General features: G+C 46.8%; 1 protein-coding gene across 5 annotated transcripts in view; it reads right to left on the bottom strand.

The window, feature by feature from the left end:
- The window catches only part of ldb2a (LIM domain binding 2a), a 59,672-nt gene that overhangs the window by 15,520 nt on the left and 24,221 nt on the right, over positions 1 to 19,931 (bottom strand). For all 5 annotated transcript variants that reach the window (XM_029164752.3, XM_055512599.1, XM_055512601.1 and 2 more), the window contains exons 3-4: positions 8,560 to 8,732; positions 1,750 to 1,872 (exon numbers count right to left, since the gene is read on the bottom strand). In XM_029164752.3, the coding sequence (XP_029020585.1) occupies positions 1,750 to 1,872; positions 8,560 to 8,732 (296 nt within the window). The remainder of the gene's footprint in view (positions 1 to 1,749; positions 1,873 to 8,559; positions 8,733 to 19,931) is intronic.

The raw sequence follows: 19,931 nt of genomic DNA, 5'->3' as shown, positions 1-19,931 counted from the left end.
TCTAGTGGAGAGTTCAGGAACTGCAGGACTTCTGGCACTTCGCTCTGCTGTCGCAGATTTTACAACTTTAAATTATTAATTATTTTATGTATGAACCTTATTTATCTTAATTACCTTCAATATCTCTGTACATCAATTTATAAATACGAATCTGGGTTTTTCTACAAATGTCTCAGTAGAGCATGTAAAATTTCAGAAAATATAATTTTTTTGGAATAAATTTCAGGCTTGACAAATTTTACATTTAGTTAGTTTTAGTTTTTTATAGTGTTATTAATTTTCTGTTCTTCCACTTAAGCAAGATATTTTTGCACAGTTTTCACACAAAATTGATTTGATGAGTCCATCAGTAATCGCTAATACTGCTTCCAGGCTTCTTATTCTTTTAAAACTTCAAAAAACTAAAACAAGAACCTTTTTTTTCCACCAACTTTTTCTCAGGAGAGAGAATGAAAAAAAAGTGCAGTCGTAGTTTAGCTCACTTCAAAAACTGGCCTTTCCACAGCGGCTACGTCTGCAGCTTCGGCTCCTCTTTTCCAACTCCCGCGTGTCTGTATCTGCTTTCATTAGTCCAGGCAACGATCAAAAGAGTGAGCTCACACTCGCACACAAATCACTCAAGATCTGGCCAGGACCCACAATACCCCACAATATCCCACTCTCCAGGAATTAGTGTGAATACCCAGAGGGGCCAATTTATTGGTGAGTGAAATTCATATGAAGATGTGGCCGGAAAAGAAGCTGGCTGTTCAGGCAGAGCTGCCTTTAAGACACACCTTAGGTCCAAGGGGCCAAATGAATCCTATCAGCCAAATGAGAAGCGAAGCGTGTTTGGCTTTACTTCCTATTAGGTTTTAACAGCGTGTCAGTGGCGGCTCCACTGTCATCGCCGCTGTCATTCAGTCACATGCTGTACGTCTGCTGCACAGATGCTAATTACAGCTTCTCCCAAACATGACAGGACATTTGCAGACGGCCCCTGCGCACTGTTTAACATTTAGTGCATGTGTTCAACTGTTGCAGAGCGACAAGTTGACACGTGAAATTATATGAGGGAGGGAAACGCTTTCTATTCTCCGTCACGTGCTGCATCACTAATAGATTTTGTCACCGAAGCTTTAATTAATGACCACGGTGAGTGCAATGGATACTCACCCCCACTTCTCTTCTAGTGACTCTCCTAACACATTTCATCATTTATGAATCCATCATAATCCACTACTTGGTTAAAGGACGGGAGCATATTGAACTTGAAGCTGTGCATCCTTCAACTTTAGCGTTAAAGGTGTAAATGAGACAGTTGTTCCTGTAGCCGCACACGTTTATAAGTGTCATTCACCTGGTGGGATCTGTACACATTAAGTATGTTTTAGTGCTGGGGTGGACATTCTACAATGGACAGAGGTGCTGCATTTGCATTTGGTTTACAGTGATGAGACGTTCTCTCTAGTTGCAGCCACAATGACTAAATGTGTGTTACTCTTAGTGGAATTAAGCTGATTATTCATTCGACCTTGTTTTTTTTTTCTCTTTTTATCCTCAGTGGCCTTTGATGTCTGCAAATAAATTGGTTTGCAAAAATCCCTCCAAACTGCTTTGTTGGCGTTTAAATTTCACATGCTCACAAACAGCTTCTGAAAAGTGGCTTGGCAGCGAGCAGAGCGCCTCATTAGGATCCAAAGCAGCGACACCTAAAGCAGCCCATTTGTTTCTGATTCTTCTGTCGCATGTTAATGATGTCACACTCACGTGCATGGCCAGGATGCTGCGGGGGATGAGCTCGCGGTACTGCCGGATGGTAAAGTGCCACGTCTTGATTCTCATCAGATCATCAAAGGCGAACTCCAGTATCAAACGGCCCTCTGTACAAACCTGGATGAAGATCACATGGACGGCGTTATTTTACATTCATCCTCAGTCTGATATCGCTTTCAGTAATCTTTAACCAGCTGGCATCAGCTGATCTGGACTCAGACAAAAATTAAAGCCTGTTTATTGGCCAGGCGTGATTTTGTTAAGAAAAATTGCTGGAAGGGTTTCGTCTCCGTTTTGGAATTTGTTCAAGGACTTTGTAGCGCGGAGCGAGCTATTATGCTCCCAATATTTACTCTGCTCGCTTCCCTCATTCAGAGCATCTGTCCTTGGGCCTCTCAACCATCCAGCTATTTCTAAAATGTGAAAATAAATGTAATCTGTAGAGGGGTGTGTTTACGCCAGAGACAAAAGAACTTCAGGTCAGAGAGAGTTGCCAATTAGAAGAGCGAGCGAGAGAAAGAGAGAGAGGAACAGCAAGGGTAAAAAAAAAAAAAAAAAAAAAAATCGCCCCTTTAGCTGAATTCAGCGTTTGCCGGGGCCCTTGTGCTTCTCCTGTATTACGTTGCTGTGACAACCAGGGAGAGAGAGAGGAGAGAGAGAAATGGAGAGACAGACAGAGAGAGGAGAAAAAAATCAGCTGATTAGTTGGCATGGCAACGGCAAAGATGTAATCCCACCAGACACACTCTAATCAATGCCCCCAGCGCAGATGGTCTCCTGAGGATCAACAAGAAAGAGGCTAGCGGCCATACTGCCCCCCCACCCCCACCACCACCCCCGCCATCACCCCCATTCCTCCTCACTCTCATCTCCTTCTTCCCACCCACCCATCTACCCTGGCTGCTCACGTGCCTCACCGCTAACTCCGACACATTCACTAAAAAAAAAAAAAAAAAAGAATAAATAGAAACTCCACAGCTCCAAAAACCCTGAATGCAGAGCTGCTGCTGATGTCCTCACTCTCTGTGCAGCAGTGCATTACTGGAGTTATTCAACCAGCTGAGATTAAAATAGTGCAGTTAGAAAGATCCAATGAAAAAAGGACACATACCATTATTATTTCATAAACAATAGAATCTTTGGATCAGGGTTATACTGTACTTTAACGATGTACAGCTGCATTTATACTACTTCTTACTTGCTTTTTATCATTTTTATGCACTAAACTATTTTATTATTATCTGTTTAATAATGCACAAAAACTATATGATTACAATTTTCTATATTAATATTTCTGTCTATCAGCTATGCATCATCTGGGACCTGCTGTGGGCTCTGGTGGACTTGTCTGAGCTGCATTGTGGCTTCGCAGACCCCGAGTCTCAGGTTAACTCGTTAACGCGTCATTAATCGGCTTCCTTCCACTCGGACTGACGTTTAGTCATGTAAACAAAACATAGCTGCAATTCTTCTGCTTTGAAATGAAATGAATCACGCTTGTTATGTAACGGATGGGCTTTTGCTAAAACCTATTAAGAAAGCCAAATACTTGGGTGTGTGTGGGGAAACGGGTGATTCTTTACACCATTCCAGCAGATTTATGATATTTACCCAGCAGCAGTGAAATAACTTGAATTGTGTTCAGTACTGAGCCAGTGTCTTCTGATGCTTTCCAGGTGCTGTAGCCTACAGCGAGACAAAGCCGCACTATTGATTTCTTTTTCCATAGTGCCAACTGTGTGTTTAGCGTTGCCTCCACCATTGCTCTTATTTTGTCTGCTTCGCTGTAACCAATACATAAATTGTGAAACCACCTAAATCCGAACCAGAATAAGAAACACTTTAATTGCCAAGTGTAATAAATGCGCAGGAATTTGTCCTAGCGGTACTGGTGCAGACATACATTAACCACAAACGCAACCAGCGCAGCCTTTTTCCACAGATTCCAGTGTCGGCTCCATCATACGGAGCTTTTTATTTCAGCATTACTGAAAGCCAATTGGCTGAAATCTAATATTTCTCACAATGACCCTAACCAATTTCTTCTTTAGCTAAATAATGTTCCCGCATGAAGACTGTACGGAGGAAAATCCCCTTGAATTAAAAAGGCTTCCATTAAATAATACAGCCCCTGACAGAGAGTCCCCATTGATTTAAGTGCAGGGTCATAAATCTTCCACACAACGGGGCTGGAATCAGGGGATCTCCGGCTCAAAAGAGCAAGAAAGAATAACAGCGTCCTGCTGCTGAGGCGTTATTCAATACTGTACCTCACATGACAATCAATTATAAAAGCAGAGGAGATGAAGGTCATTAAGTCAATTATGAATCAAAGTATCCTCAACGGTAGCAGCGAGGCGTTGGCGTTTGCAAGACTGTAACACATACGTTAAGTATCGGGGAGTATTCTAATTCATGTACAAACATTAAATAGTCTTATTTTTAATTACAGGAGCTAAAGCTAAAATTAATGGGCAACAATGTTGATTATTAAACGTTTTTATAAAGAAATTTGCACATTCACAAATTAATATTTTCAAGTTTTCAATTTCTCTTACTCTTAATTTAATTTTAATCACTTTATTGATCCCTGAGGGGAAATAAAAGACACATCAGTAGCAGCGTAGTTCCACGCGCCAGCTCGGGTTCAGGGTCTTGCCCAAGGACTCACTGGTGGAGCAAAGCAAGCTACGAGCAACTGGGAGCCTATTAGGTCTATTTCTGCTATTTTACATACTGCAAGACGCTTTCCCCCAGGACAGAACCTTTTACAACCCCAGTCTGTGAGATCCACTCAAAAAGTTAGGATACTGTAAGTATGATGTGTCCGTGGAGAAGAGCACATCTGGAATCTGAGAATCCGAACCACAGCATTAATAGCTGTGAAACGGCTTCTTCCTCCTGTCAATAAAGGCTGAAATGTCCACAACAAAACACAGTGAGGAGCAGAAAAACTCATGTAATTACATTCAACACAAACGCGGTTCATTCACAGAAATATCAATGAGAAATAATATCAAACATGAGATAATGGAGGGAATAAATAAGGAAAGGAGGGGGAGGTGTTTGTCCGCATTCAGTCAAGGTCATCTATCAAAACATCGGCGTAAAAACACACGCGGTCGTAATGTAGGTCAGAATGTAGTCATTCAAGCCTGGCTGTGATCGCTGGAACAGAAAGCAGCGAGCGTTTACAACACTGGGAGGAATGTCAGCAGCTCCAGCCGAGGCTATCGCACAGACCTCCAACTCGAATAAACCACGAACCCCGCTGTTCATGTCACATTAATTGAATTAATAACCTTCAGCTTCTCTGTTGAGCGACTGTCAAACAGTGGAGGGGAACTACTGCGCTTTTTACATCTCTAACAATGACAGCAGGCTTCACCGAAGGTGCCTCATAACTAAGTTAAATCCTTGCATCTGGATCTGTGATTATCAGGTGACAAAATCAAATGTGCCTAAAATTTGGAGAAACTACTATAATCCAAGCAAAGCTCAGAAAAACACACACCCACCAGTCAATTTCCCCCAAAAATCCACTCAGGGAATTAAATTCACTTGAGCTGAGATCACTGTGTCACGGACTCGCCTTTTGCTCCCTGCTCACCTCCCAGCATGCACCAGCCCCCAGCTGGGCCCCGGGAACAAGGGCCGTGCCCCCGCGGTAACACACATCGGTGTGGGAAAGCGTCGCCTGCTGGGCACTGAGCCGAGGTGCTGCGGAGCCGGCGCCGGTGGCCTTCGGTCAAATTGGCACCCCGCGTCAGCCTTGTCAACACCTGCCCCACCGCTCACGGGCACCTGGAGGGCGCCGCCCACCGCCACCGCCAGCGCCAGCGCCCGGCAGAACCGGGTCAGGTGAGCAGCGGCACGGAGGAAACGGGTAAACGTGAAAGTGAGCTCAGCTCCTCTTAAATCTGCCGCGGTCTGGTCTCAATAACAAGCCAGCGGAGCACCGGGACCAGTACAACCAGCACAGCAGGGCAGCTGGAACTGGTCTGCTGAACTGGTTCTGGTTTTATGGCATTTTCCCATAAAAGACAGGAAGTAAAAGTACAAGAAATGAAGTTTTAGTGTAGCAGCATTATTCGTGCCCATGCAAATAAGCCAAATCTGAAATAGAAATTTTGAAAGAGAAAAAAAGAGAGAGAGGAGGAGAGACGGGCAAAGAAACAGACAGATAGAGGCGGGCGAGCGAGAGAGCGAGAGAGAGAGAGTGTGGGAGAGCAAGAGAGCGAGTTGGGAGCTGGGGATGATTTCTCTAGGGATGAAGGATGCGGGTGTGTGTATGCATGTGGGTAGCGGAGGGGGGGGGTGTCGGGGGAGAGAAGGGGGGTAGAGCAAAAAAAGAAGAGAGCGGGATGAGAGAGAGCTGTGGAGTAGAGAGCGAGGGGAAAACGAGCGAGCAAGCGAGTCAGGCAGGGGGGGATGAGAGAAAGAGAGGAGGGGAAGGGGAGGGGGGCGGTGGAGGAGGACGGGGAGGGCGGGGGTGGCGGTGGTGGGTGAGGAAAGCGAGGCGAGGCAGAGCTGATTGAGATTCGGGCCTCCAGAGCTGCAGGCTCGCTGCTGCTGCTGCTGCTGTGAGCTCAGGGAGAACACGCTCAGTTATTGGAATTCTTTTTTTTTCTAATGAATTAATTCTTCTCATCCAATTTAGGTGAAGATTAAAAGAGAGCAGTGCTGCAAGCATCAAATTTAGCTTTTTTGGTGACCGGGCTTGTGCCATTCGGTTTCTGTTCTGTACGGTTAATATCAGACGCCGGTAATATAGTGTGATTTGTCTTTCTTTGTGTTTCGGGGGAGGCTTGTTTACAACAACATTAAGGGACATTTCCTGTGTGTTCACGGGGATGGTTCACACTCATTTACTCCTATGATAGCGCAAAAAGCCCACTCTCCATCTGCACCCATTCAAAACACCCCCAACCATCATCCACTACCTGAAACAAAGTCCGACGTGTTCTCATGAGGCCCCTCAACATACAGTATGCAAACAAGGACCCACATGAACCTAAACTCCCTTTAAATCTAACGATGAGCTTCTTTGCTCACTAATCACCACGTTTCTGCAATAATTAAAGTATTGTCAGATTCTCTTGGTTGTACAGAGGCTGAAAACAGCAGCAATATTAGACAGATTAAATTTAAACGTCTGTCAAGCCAGAATGATATAATTTGGTTCTGGTCCAAAGTCAGTAACAGTAAAGACGAAGATATAAATTCACATCTCCCTCTATCAATCATTCTCATGAATGCACATTTTAAGTGTAAAATGAATTGAAACCTCCTCATCTTTGAACTTGGGAGCGTACATGCCTACGCTTTACGGGAACAATGTTTTGTTCTTTTTGAAACCTGTGTTTTTTTGATCTGCTAATAAAACCAGAAAAAACATAAATTTATTAAATGTTCCAGATAAAATTATGAAGCAGTGGTGTCGAGCATTTTGTAACATGACATAAACTAAACATTCTGCATAAAACTGTACTCACACATTGCTTTGTGATTTTCATGCTTTGAAACACAGCGACGCTGTGAAAGCAGCAGAGATCAAAGACCAAACGCTGCTTATATCATTAAGACGTTTTAGTCCTGAATGTGGCCACGAGCACCAAACTGCCCCTGACTGAACTAACGCAGGGTTTGACTTAGAACCAATAAAAGCTAATGTCCAGGATCAAGAGAAACACAGAAACGCTGCTAAAACGCTCCTTAAAGTCGGACGGAACCAAACAGGAGTGCTTTGGTGAGAACAGGATGTCACGTCCTCCGTCACCACGGTTACCACGGTTACCACGGCGCGGCTCACGTCTGACACCTGAACATCAAGCGGGAGGCGAAGGATCTGCCGGAGCTCTGCCTCGGTCACAGGCCGTGGCTCCTCCAGCTCCGTAATGACTCCCATCGTCTAAATGCTCCCAGGAAGAACGCCTCCGATGAAGTTCATTTGTATTGGAGACCAGTAAAATAATCCCAACCCACTGGCACATTCTTTCATTTCTTTTTAGGAAATAAGATTTTGGATCTCAACAACAGACAAAATGACTTCCTGAAATGGAGATTTTTCCACCGTGATGTTTTTATAATTCACTATTTGGTCTCACAGCCCTCGGCGGAGCAGCCAGGAAGTTCATTTCAGACCCTGCGCCCTAGAGAGGGAGCGCGTTCTGAAAACAAGACGGCGGAGAGCCACTGTATTTAACGTCAGAACCGTCCGGGCCGGCGCCGCCGCTGCAGCGGGTCGTGGTACAGGGAACATGGAATCCCTGCAGGCTCTGGCCTCACGTTCAGGTGGAGTCAGCGGAAGAACGCTAAGCGCCGGCGAGCGGTCTGGATCCGACTGGAGGAGGATCCGCTCGCTGTGAGGATCCGCTCCCCAGAGACCAGATGGCGCTGATCTCACCTGTGGGTTCCCTCAGTGCCGTCCAAACAGAACCTCAGCACCACATGTTCCCACTAACAAATAGGAGCTCCGGCATCAGTCTCTGTTTTTTTAATGGAAGAGATGCAAAGTCCAAAATACTTGAGTGGGAAGAAACATTTGCATTTTGTGTTGAGTCATTCTTTGAAGACTGAATCTGGTCGTCGTCTGTATTCCCCGTAAAACATACAAGCACATAATGCAGCTGCTTTCTACTGTATGCTCCAAGATCAGACAACCAGAGAGCGAGAGAAAGAGGGAGGAAAAAACCCAAAGGCTGTAAATGGATTTGATCTTTAACCAGTTAAACACTACACCTGATCCATTATCGTAGCCTGTGATCAATTATTCATGGCGGGAGACGCTCGGGTCAGCGTTACCTTTGTAAACATTGGCTTCCCGTGCTGGGTGACCATGGTGCACTGATCACAGTCCAGGGTGATGCAGGAGTTGTGGAAGGACTCCTTGGAGTGCTTGAGGATGTAGTGGAGCTCGGTGACGCCGCCCTCGAACACTGTGCTGAAATAACGGGGGATCAGCGTCCGTCCGATCGCTGCGGGGAGAGAAAGGAGAGCGGCTGAGTTTGGAGAAGCTATGAGAGACGAGGCCTCAAGGTCAGAGGACGATCGGCTTAGCTCGAGATGAAAGAAAAACAAAAGTGAAAAATATATTTTCTAAGAACTTACTTTTTTTTTAAACAGTAACGGTCACATAAAAACCACAAGAACAGTATTAATATTAAAATCAGGAAGTAATAAAGACAAAACCTTCAAATTTGGAGCAACAAACTTTATTGAATCCTTGACCTATTACTTTGTTTGAGAGTAGTTTTAGTCCATGTGAATGGCAAATATGTTTATTCTAAGAAAAAAAAAAGCATAATGACAAAGAAACTGTTCGATAAGGAAACGTGCTGTTTATTCATTAATGAGCATAAATAGATTTATTATCTGTCAAAACGAATGAAAATGAGAATGGGGGAAAATTAGTTTTTAATGCTTTTCCTGTTTGACCCTTTCATTGTGTTCCAACAAGAGAAGAGATGGAATCTGCTGTGATTTGTTTAACTTCAACTACTTGGCTCTTGTATAAAAAATGCAGCCTCGGCTTTTCACCTTGCTGAGGGAACATCTGCTAAATCCTTGAAGCGCACACACAAAATGTCAATATTCATTCACATTCATTCTTATTAAAAGCTGAAAAGTCCTTTAATGACACTGAACAATACGTGCTTTAAAAACGCTGCACCACATTTTTAGATGCGCTTTAGAAACGAGGAGGAACTTGTGCCGTCGAACAGCAGCCTCCTGCAGAGCATCGATTCATGAATCACAACAGCCACATTACGGACGAGCAGAACCCAACGGACTGTCCAGAACCCTGGCGACCCGGTGAGCGGAACACCAGGCCGCTGGCAAGAAAAGTGAAGTACTTTTCACTTTTCATTGTATTGTTAGTTGCTTCAAGTGTCAAACGGATCTTCTGGTGAAGACAAGTAAATTCAACTTTCTCATCTGAAGATTCAAAAGTTTTGTGAGACGATTCGTGAGCCCGACTGCACAGGAAGAGAGTCGCACATTTTCAAGAATAATGTGATTGTGAGTCTTAAACTGAATTATTGAAACGGACAACTTCTGCGCAGCGAACTTTCTGCAGAGGCCTAAAGAGACAGTCGCAGGCTGCATGATGAGCGGGAGGAGGAGCCTCAGCCCTCGGGCTTCGTCTGCTTTCTATCTGCTCTGCGTTAGAGCAGCAGAAGAATGGATGATGGTGGAGGAGGCTGCAGCCGACGACCGGCAACACATGCGCTCCCAAGTAGCCGCAAAATCACTTCTCCGTGTTTAATTTCCAAATATGAAAACGTCTTATCTATTAATAGCAACAAAAGGCACTTAAAGCTCAGCTTTAAAGCTTGCAGGTTAATTTGTCCCGGAGCTTCTTTGCCTCTGCAGCATCAGTGAAAATCCAACTTCAGCTGCGCAGTAAGAAGCAGAAATCCAGTTACAAGTCAGTCGATAGCAGAGCTTCATCTTTAACCACTGGCTGCTGCCACTTTAAGCCAAATACATTGTTTGATTCATATCATTTTGTTTACTGTTTGTTTTTATATTTGATTGTGGCCTTAGAATAAAATATTATTAATAATGACTAAGAATTATGATTTAAGATTATTCATGTTTGAGAACCTTAAACAACTCAATTTTACAGCGTTTTGCTGAAAGTATTTCTTAAAATGTGTAAACAATTAACTTAATTATGCAGATAAACTAATCTTTTAGTCAACTAATTATTTTAGCTCTGAAGAAAAACACGATTACATTCAATTCTCAAATACGTGACTGGTGCTGATTGATACTGCGCAGCGCGTAGTCACAGCCTTATTTTTCCAGCGCTCGGGACTTTAATGCGAGTTGAAGGCGAACACGAGATGCTAATGCTCAGGGTTCGGCCGGGTTCTAAAGGTCGAGCGTCTTCTGCGCGCCAGTCGGGAGGACGATCAGGAATTCCGTGCAGCACCAGCAGCTTTGGCTCCTTCTGGTGACTGCAGGGCTCAATAAGACGCAATGTGCAGCGCAACCAGGACCAGCTCCAACAGCACATGTGAGGAGGAGCCTTCCTCCTCAAAGAGCTGCGTCTCCAGCCTTTATTTTATGGCTATAGGGTTTGTGCTGAACACAGATGCCTGCTTCCAACACCCCAGTGTCACACACACACACACACACACACACACACACACACACACACACACACACACACACACACACACACACACACACACACACACACACACACACACACACACAGGCTAGATCCAAACATAACTGGGCAGTTCCACTCCAGCAACTTGACTCGCTGAAGGGCAGGACCAGAAGTTACTGGAGGAGAAAGTGCTACTCATTCACTCAGATGCACAGGGGATTCTAACCAACAACCGCTCGGCCGCAAGTTTTACCACTGGCTGCAAAGTTTCAACATGGTAGAGTTGAATTTGAATATATTTTAATCTTTAATGCGCCTGAGTGCTGTGCCGTCTTTTAGCCCATCGCTACGAGCGCAGGTCGCTGTAACAAACCCCTTCACTTCTATTACATCCACCGGTGTTTGTCCGGCTACATTAACACGTCCATGATCTAAGGAAACATCTAATATCAAAACAGGCTGTGAGACAGATGACTGGAATTCCTATCAAGGACGTTAACATGCCATCGCCTCAAGAACGCAAACAGTGTCGACAAGTCTGGGAGGAAGATGCGACTGCGGCGCTTTGCATCAGACGACCTTCAGGGAAACTGGAGCCAGATTCAGTCTCAGCCGTTTTGTGTCGTGCACCCGTCTTCATGGGTAAATGCTGCCTCATCGGATGCTTTGAGCTCTACTGTTTGCTTGGCTAAGTCCTGGTGTGAACGCGCTCTATGACGGGGTTCCTGCAGCAAACCTGCGTGTTCACGAGCAGAGAAGTTCACACTGGAGTTCACAGTGATGAATGAATGTTCGTTTGATGCCATGTTTTCTTTCAGCATCCTCGGTTCAACTGGAAATCAAGCCTCTAACCCCACCAAGTGTCGGTGACCTGCTTCACCCACTGAGCCACGCCGGACTGTTAAATAACAGAAACAAAACAAAAAAAACACAAATCCTGATTTGGGATTATGAAGCCGAGCATGTTTGGATTTCCTTTAGCCTCTCGTTGCTGCGGAACAAGCCTCTCTGTTCCTCTGCATTTTTCTGCCCGTCAAATCTCCATCATTAGAACACTGCTGGAAAAAAACCGGGACAGCCACATTATCCAGCAGCACATGGCTCCTGATTTCAAGCAGAAATAATCCATCTTAGAGTCAACACTCTGTTGGCTAGAATTATGCTCTTTCTCCCCTCTCCCCCAGGGTGGTGGGTGGTCAGGAGGCTGTGTGCGTGTGGAGGGGAGCGAAGCCTGGGAATAAAACTTCATTTAGAAGTGAAATGTCCCCAAAGACAGTGGCTCGAGAGGCTCTTGAGGTCAGACCTAAATGGGAGAGTCTCAATCGAGAGAGAGCGGGGCAGAAAAGATGAGGATGATGTTGGCAGTGGGCTGTGGGGGGGTGAGGGGGGTGAGGGGGGGGGGGGTGCTGTACCCGTGACTGGCATGTTTTTCAAATTCGATAAAGTCAGGCATGACTAAATAACACATAAAATGTTTGGCATCGTGAGCAGTGGCTGAGGGAAGATGAAGGAGGGAGGGGGGGCTGCAGGGTCCGCTCGGCGAGGACGACCGTGGAAGCCGAGCTCTCTCGCTCTCCCCCCCTCTCCCCCAGACCCACTGCATTTCTCTCTCTCTCTCTCTCTCTCTCGCTCTCTCGCTCTCCCCCTCTCGCCATATCTCACTCCCTCTCTCGCTCGGTCTCCAGCACGGTTGAAAAACAAAGTACGTCTAGGAGTGGAGCTGACTGCTAATGCGGAAGAGCTCTGAGGAGACGAGGGGGGAGGGAGGGCAGAGGAGGAAGACAGGGAGGTGTGTGGGGAGGTGGAGGGACGGGGAGCGAAGAAATGAGCAATGGATGAAAGAGAGAGAGGAAGAATAAACTAGAAGGGAAGATGAAAAACTAAGGGCTTGTCAATGAGGGAGCGAAGACTCACCGAGGGCTAATAGGAGCGAGAGGCACCCAGAGAGGGTGAGGCGGAGGGGGGAGGGGGCCGGGGGCTCAGGTGATACGCAGATCTGCCTCCCGCCCGCCACACCGAGCCGCGCAGGAGTTCTGGTCGCGTCTCCTCAAGCACAGCTGTCCTAATAAAAGCCAGGATGCGCAGCCTGGGGTGACGGAGCGATAGATAAGCGTGTAACGGCGGCCATGTTGGCGCGGCCTGCATCATTTCAGGCTCAGCTCTCCGGCGCCTCCTCAGATGGGTTCTAACCCGGGCTTCACCCCCCCCCCCCTTCATGTTTGTATTGTGGGCAAACACCTAAGCTTGATGTCAGCGGGTCCCCGTGTTTTGCTCAAGGGCACTTTTAAGGACGCTGTAAGGACACAACAACAACAACTGGACTTAATGAGCAGTTTTACTGTATTATTTAAAAATAGCAGGACCTCCAAACTGTACGTAAAATGAATTATTGTGCAGTTTATGCTGTGGCTACAAACTACAGACACAAGACGTCTAATAAATATGAACAGATTTATATTGGATCAGGGGAACATAATCCAAGTTTTATTTATTATTATTATTTATTTTTCTATATCTCCCATCTTTTTGAAGTTGTTTTAATTAAACCGTTATATTGCTGTATACAGCCACATACAGCACAATAACTTGAATTCACTGAGTTAAATAACGTCTAGAGCTGAATTAAATAATAGATTAGGCTCCTGTTAAAGCAGCAAAGCCAAAGATTCTGTGCTTCTCTTTGTCTGAGATGACGCCTTACGATGTCACAAGTCCCCATCACACAAACCTGCGAAAAGCATTTGAGAAGTAAAAAAAAAAAGACACTTAAATGAGTGAGGACGTAAAGTGGAAGAAACGGCTGCGTTTCTGTCGTTAGTGGAAGAATTAATAGAATAAAACTGAAGATCAACATCAACGCTACAGGAGAGCGAGGACGCTGAGTCAGTCACTGCTGAGCCGGAGAAGGGACCTAAGCAGCCGTGTGTTCAAAACACTGCTCGTTATTTTTAATATGCAAATTTCACACTCGCCAACAGCGAACAAGCGAAAGCAACTCCACACACGAAGCTGCAGAAGCAGAGGAACGCCTTCCTGCCGCCCCGACGACATGGAATTTATTTGGGGGGGATCTCATTTTCTTTGCCTTCCTCTTCACCTCACTCCACTTCTCTGGGCCCGTTCTTCTTCACGTGTTTTTCCCCGGCACCGCGCTGATTGGCCCGTCTTCAGTCGCGGCCCACTCCAGAGATCCAGATTAGCTGGCACTCGTTTGGGCGAACACCACGAGCAGCATATGCCTCTCAAGTAATGTGTACCCAAACATGCAATTTACAAATAATTAACGTGCTGTTAATTAGTCGCATTAATTCATGCCACTTTGTTGGGATTGTTTCCCCCCCGTCAGTCCCCAGGACTCCTGCCAGCAGCCGCAGCCGGCGAGACGGCAGAAGCCATTCCTCTGCTCCGACACCAGCGCGGGCGCGAGAAGAAAGGAGGGCGGCGGCTGGCGGCGCGTCAGGCCCTCGCTCCAAACAATGGCACCAACACCTCCGCTCTCACACAACTCCTTTTGACAAGTGACTTTTGAGTTGTGGGGATTAAGTTGCGCCGGTGCTGAGCATCGGTAGCGGCTGAGACTGTGGGGCCGAGGTCGTGGGAGTCGCCCACTGGTTGGTGACTGTCGGTGCTGTTTGTTGAACAGCATCAGTTTTACGTATGAAGCATGGATCCGTCCATCAGGCTTAACAGGATTAATCTACACTTGCTTTTGGCACAAAAACTGGAAATACCACCAAACATTTCTGAAATGCTACAACTTCCCAATTTTTACTTTGACTTTGAAAATCTGTTTGATAGTTTTAGATTAACATTGTAGATGTTTAACATAACTTTCCTTCAACCAACACAAGAGAATAAGCGTGTGCATTTATAGTAATACTGTGAATTTAACGGGTCCAACTTACAGAACGACTTAAAGCAGCATCTATATGTCTGAACAGAAAAGACCAAAGACCAAATATTAAGCACCATTTTCTTATGTTGAGAGTCAGAGTCTGGCACTGAGGCTGGGTGAACTAGTAATAACTGTAAATGAGAAGCTGTCACTAAACCCTTCACACGGCAGCGCACACAAGGGGATTTCTACTCTCAAAGACAGTCATTGCTTAGAGTTCATCAATATCTGCAAAATATAGACCATCTACTGAGTCATTTTGTGAGTCATTAAAAGCTGTTTGTGTCCTTTTTAAAGTGACATCACTCGTGTCTAATTTTGTGCCATCAGTCATTTTTATAAAGAAGCCTCTCTTTTTTCTGGATTTGGACCACGCTGGTGAAACGGACCACATCCGCGCCGTCCAGCCAGTAGACGACTAATGCGCCGGTGGAGAAAACCTAGCAGAATGAGGCCGAATTAAAAAGTGAGGGGGGGGAAAACGCAGGCGAGAAAGTCGCCGGATTCTCGGCGGGCGATTATGCAGCAATTGCAGCTCTCCGCAGTGCAGGAGAGAAAAGGATGGAAATGAGAGGAGGGAGAGACGAAAATTGTGCAAAATCCATAATGTCAGCAAGCTGAAAATATTTATCAGATAATCAGTGGCTCATTGCGGCGGCAGGTGGAGTTCAATGAGTGGAGCGCAGCGTTTAGGAGGGTGAGGGTTCAGCGTGGGGGTCACGGAAGCGGAGGGGCCGCACGCCGGCTCCGAGGAGGAGCTGATTATGGAGCACATGCTTCACTATCCCATAATAACAAACAAGCTTTAATATTTACTTCCTTTACAACACTGACACGGACCTTGATGGCGGCAAAGGTTTGCTGGATATCGTTGGGTTTAAGGACTGATGGATTAGTTACGAGGAATTTAACGGAGAAGTGGCTGCGACACAAGAAGCCGGAGCGTCCTCGCTCTGTGAAGGCGCTGCCTTCGTTCACGCGGGTGTTTCCCAGCGTTGAGCGGCGGCGCACTGTAGCGACGGAAGCTGGTTCTGGAGCGAGCTGAGCGTCAGAGAGGCGTCGGTGCCGGTGACGCAGCAGCAGCTACAGCCTCAGGAGCGCGTAAACACGCATGGCCGTGGACGTGGTTTAAATGAGGAGGCTGCAGTCAGAGGCTCCACACAGGAGGCGCGTTATGAGGCGATGTCACATCAAACCGCTGCTCGCAGAGTGACGCGCAGGCGTCGCACATCACAGGCTCGAGCTGTTGTTTTCCCACTGGACTCTTTGGAGTCTTAACTCTTTACATTCACACATTTGAAGACATTCAGCTCGCTCCCAAATGACTCGGGTCCCGAGTGATTCGAGCACACAGAGCAAGGATTTAGTGTCTGTCGTGGGGATAATCTCTGACTTTCCATTTGCCGGCGTCCGCATCGTAACCCGTATATACAGTACGGTCGGATTAGGCAGCAACCACGGCACCTGCAGAAGCCAGTGGATCAACGCCCTCAGATGGGTCATATTGATTTTTCCTCCTGGTTGTGACGCGTGTACAAACCAGCGCTCGCTTGGACCCACTGTACGCGCCGTGATCAATACGCTAAGCTAAAAATACTATTCAAATCGATTATTAACCCTCGGTGTGAGCTCCTGTTGGCGATTGTGAGAGGAGAGATGGGCCGATGAAAACCAAGCTGACGCATCGATCCGTCAGATGGATCAATGGCCGAGGAGAGACTACAATATACCCAATACCTCCATATAAGTATACATCATGAGCCGCGATTACGGGGTCAGCTGGGAGGGGCATTACATCACAGGCAAACTGATTAAGTCCATTCAAGTTAACTGTTTGTCAAGTCTCCGAAAGAGAGATGCGGAGAAGAAAACTGCTGAAATGAGCTTTGCAGCATAGAAATAATAGAGTCTCTCCTCTTTTCTCCTACGAGCAGCTGATCAATCAACTCCAGACTGCAGCATGATTATGTAAAGCATCCATATTGTGTTACTGTACACACGAGTGCGATGTTCTGAGGTAGGACTACTGATGCTACAGTAAAGACACAGATGTTCTGCATCCTGGAGGCTGCAGGTGTCGCTCACTGTCAATCACTTCATTTGGGAAACGGCATCGTTATCGCTTAGATTGAATCCCAACACAGGCCGAGTGTGGGTTTAAATGCTCCTGTGGAGTCGATCCACGGTCCCACTGCGGCAGAGACGGGTCAGAGCCCAGCCTGCGTTCTGGAGCAGTGCACACGCTTCCTGGAGCACGTGCACGCGCACACACGCGCACAAACACAAACCAGAATGTGGGAATCACTGCCCAGGACATGAAATATTCATCAGTCATAAAACTTTAATTCAATCTCTCTGCCGCTCTCTCTCTCCTTCTCTGTATTTCCTGTCATTTTGGGGCTGCTGGATTCTGTGTCGTGAGGTAAACATGTCCCCCCACTCTCCCCGCGACGGGAAACAATAATAGGTTTCATTAAAACCCCTTTTGAACAATTGTCCAAATGCACAAGCCAGAGCACATCATTAGGACGCCGCGGCATTGGAGATGGAGTGAACCACTGTTCGCCTAGTTCAAAATTACATTTCAAAAAGAAAAGCTGCAGGGTGGCAAACCAGGAACCGGGTCTCATTTAATACTGTGATGCTGAGCTTCAGAGGCTCCCTGTTATCAAAGTTATTGTCACTCAAACCGCGGTATTCACACACAGACACACGACTATAATCACGCCATGAAAAGGAGCCCGCTCGCACGTACACGTGGTTGGAAACTGTTTAATTTAATATGTCATGTTAACACAGAGATGCTCTTCCATAAATTAATATTAAAAATGAACTATTGCTTAGTTGTGGCATGTTCTAGTTGTTTAGAGGCATTTTTAATTCCAAAACACAATTAATGAAGCATCCAAACGCATGCTGGGCTGTTACTGGTTTGTGTGTGGAGGTCATGGAAGCTGTGCTTTGGGTTAATTACTGAAAAGGAAAACCTGTCCTGGCGCGAGCTTCAAGTCACCGTTGGCCTTTAAAGTCTTCAACCAAGGCAGCGGCCGAACCCTGACCCGAGCGCTGCCTCAGCAGGACCCACTGTGATCAGCGCCAGCTGTGGACCTGAAGAGTCCCATCCACAGACTTTACACACTGTAAGTTCATTAAAGTGTTTGTTCAGTATGTTAAGATGATGAGAGGCCTAATCAGGGCTGTTATTTTCTACTTAATACTAAAAATACTAAAAGCAGCTTTGTCTTATTTATGGCATTCAGCCGTCTCTGCTGATCGGACCCGCACTGTTTATCACGACTCTAACGAAGAGCGCAGTCACAGGAAAAGCAGCTGCGTTAAAGTGGACCGGCCTCTGCTCCCGCTGCAGCTAACAAGCAGATGGCCGAGACCACGACTGGGAGGATTCAGCGCGTTTCTCTGTATTTACAGCCACGTCGCCACCACGTACAGTTCATGAAACCCAGCCCACAGCACAACTTCCAGCTCCCAAACCCAAGCAGCGAGCAGGAGTGTGGGCTCCAGCTGAAATTCACAGCGGAGGAAAATCAAGTTGCTCCACGTCTTTGTCTTGTTTTCCCAACATCTGCAGACCAGTTTCGGCTGAATGGACCTCTATCATTTTGACTTTCCCAGCTGAAATCTGGGAGGGGGAGGAAGGAGCAGATAAGACGGAAAGTGTAACAAGAGGGAAGGAAGAACAGCAAAGCAGAAAGGCAGAAGCAGAGCGAGAGAGAGAGGGGGGGGGAGCGGGGGAGAGAGAGAGACATCTCCAGTCACCCTCATCCAACCTCACGCCACGCGTGGATAGTGGCTGTTTGGCTGCGAGAGGGGAACGGAGAGATGGGGAAGGTTTAAAGTCTTGGGGATGGAGGGGGTGCGTCCCCTGGAGGCCGGCCCTCATCCCCTCTTCACCTCCATCCATAATTCAACAGGGGCTGCTCCCGACCCCCAGGGCGCCGCTCCGCAGGGAGGACGCAGCACGCAGCGGAGGGGGAGACAAAGACCCCCCGTCGCCCGGCGTGGCCACGAACAGGGGGCGGAGGCTTCGGACCGCTCGTCACCACCAGAACCACCGGCGCACGCAGACACGTTTACGCAGCGGGCGTGACTCGGACCCCCAGCGAGCCCGAATCAATGCTAATGAGCGCCGCTTTGTGCCGTTTGGCCTGTGATAATGGAGCCGTGATATGAGCGATGCCGCGCTACCTGCCGAGCGCTCAGCGCCTCACCCGGAGCGGGGGGGGGGGGGGGGGGGGGGGGGGGGGGCAAAGCAGAGGGCGTCAGCAAAACCCAGGGTTTAGTATTCAGACAAGGAATAGTTAAGGTCCCAAGACAAATCTGTCAGATCACACCGTGAGCAATAAGAAGCCAGAACGGTTCTAATAATATATTAGATCTACACCTGTACTGCAGGAGACCACAGTAACACAATTCATCATTATCTTCAACAAGAAAACGGACATGTTTTATATTGTGACAATTCCTCGTCTGATTCAGAAAAGCTACAGCTCTAGTGACAGAGCGTGTGTGTGTGTGCGTTTGAGGAATAAAAACACACACACAAAAAGCCATATAAACATTTAATACCTTAAGTAAAGCAATGCAGGCCCTTCACAGACTATGAAGACTGATGGGTCTCCACCACACTGTATTATATATAAATATGGATTCCTCCTCGTGTCAATAATTCTGCACTGTGAACCTGCACATCTGTGTGTGTGTGTGTGTGTGTGTGTGTGTGTGTGTGTGTGTGTGTGTGTGTGTGTGTGTGTGTGTGTGTGTGTGTATGTGTGTGTGTGTGTGGTTCGTCCTCATGCCTCTTTGTCTGTGAGACCAGGATGCGCACGCGACTGAGCCCAGAAGTGTTCTTCCACTGCCTCCCTGTGTTTGCGTGTTGTGCATCAGCAGCAGCTCTCGCTGAGCGCATGTACAGTATTTGCGTGTGTGCACATACGCCAGAACTCTTCTAGTCTCCAGTGTGTGGAAAAAATTCATTATTGATAAATCTCTCTCTCTCTCTCTCTCTCTCTCTCTCTCTCTCTCTCGCTCTCTCTCTCTCTCGCTCGGCCCATCTTGTTGACCTTTCTGCAGTGTATACTGTTAAAAGCCCATGTTGCACTTCACTCTTCATTTTTTCATGAACCGCGTGTTTGTCAT

The sequence above is a fragment of the Betta splendens genome, chromosome 10, assembly GCF_900634795.4.
Source record: "Betta splendens chromosome 10, fBetSpl5.4, whole genome shotgun sequence".
Taxonomy (NCBI): Eukaryota; Metazoa; Chordata; class Actinopteri; order Anabantiformes; family Osphronemidae; genus Betta; species Betta splendens.
This window is presented reverse-complemented; position numbering and strand designations above follow the sequence as displayed.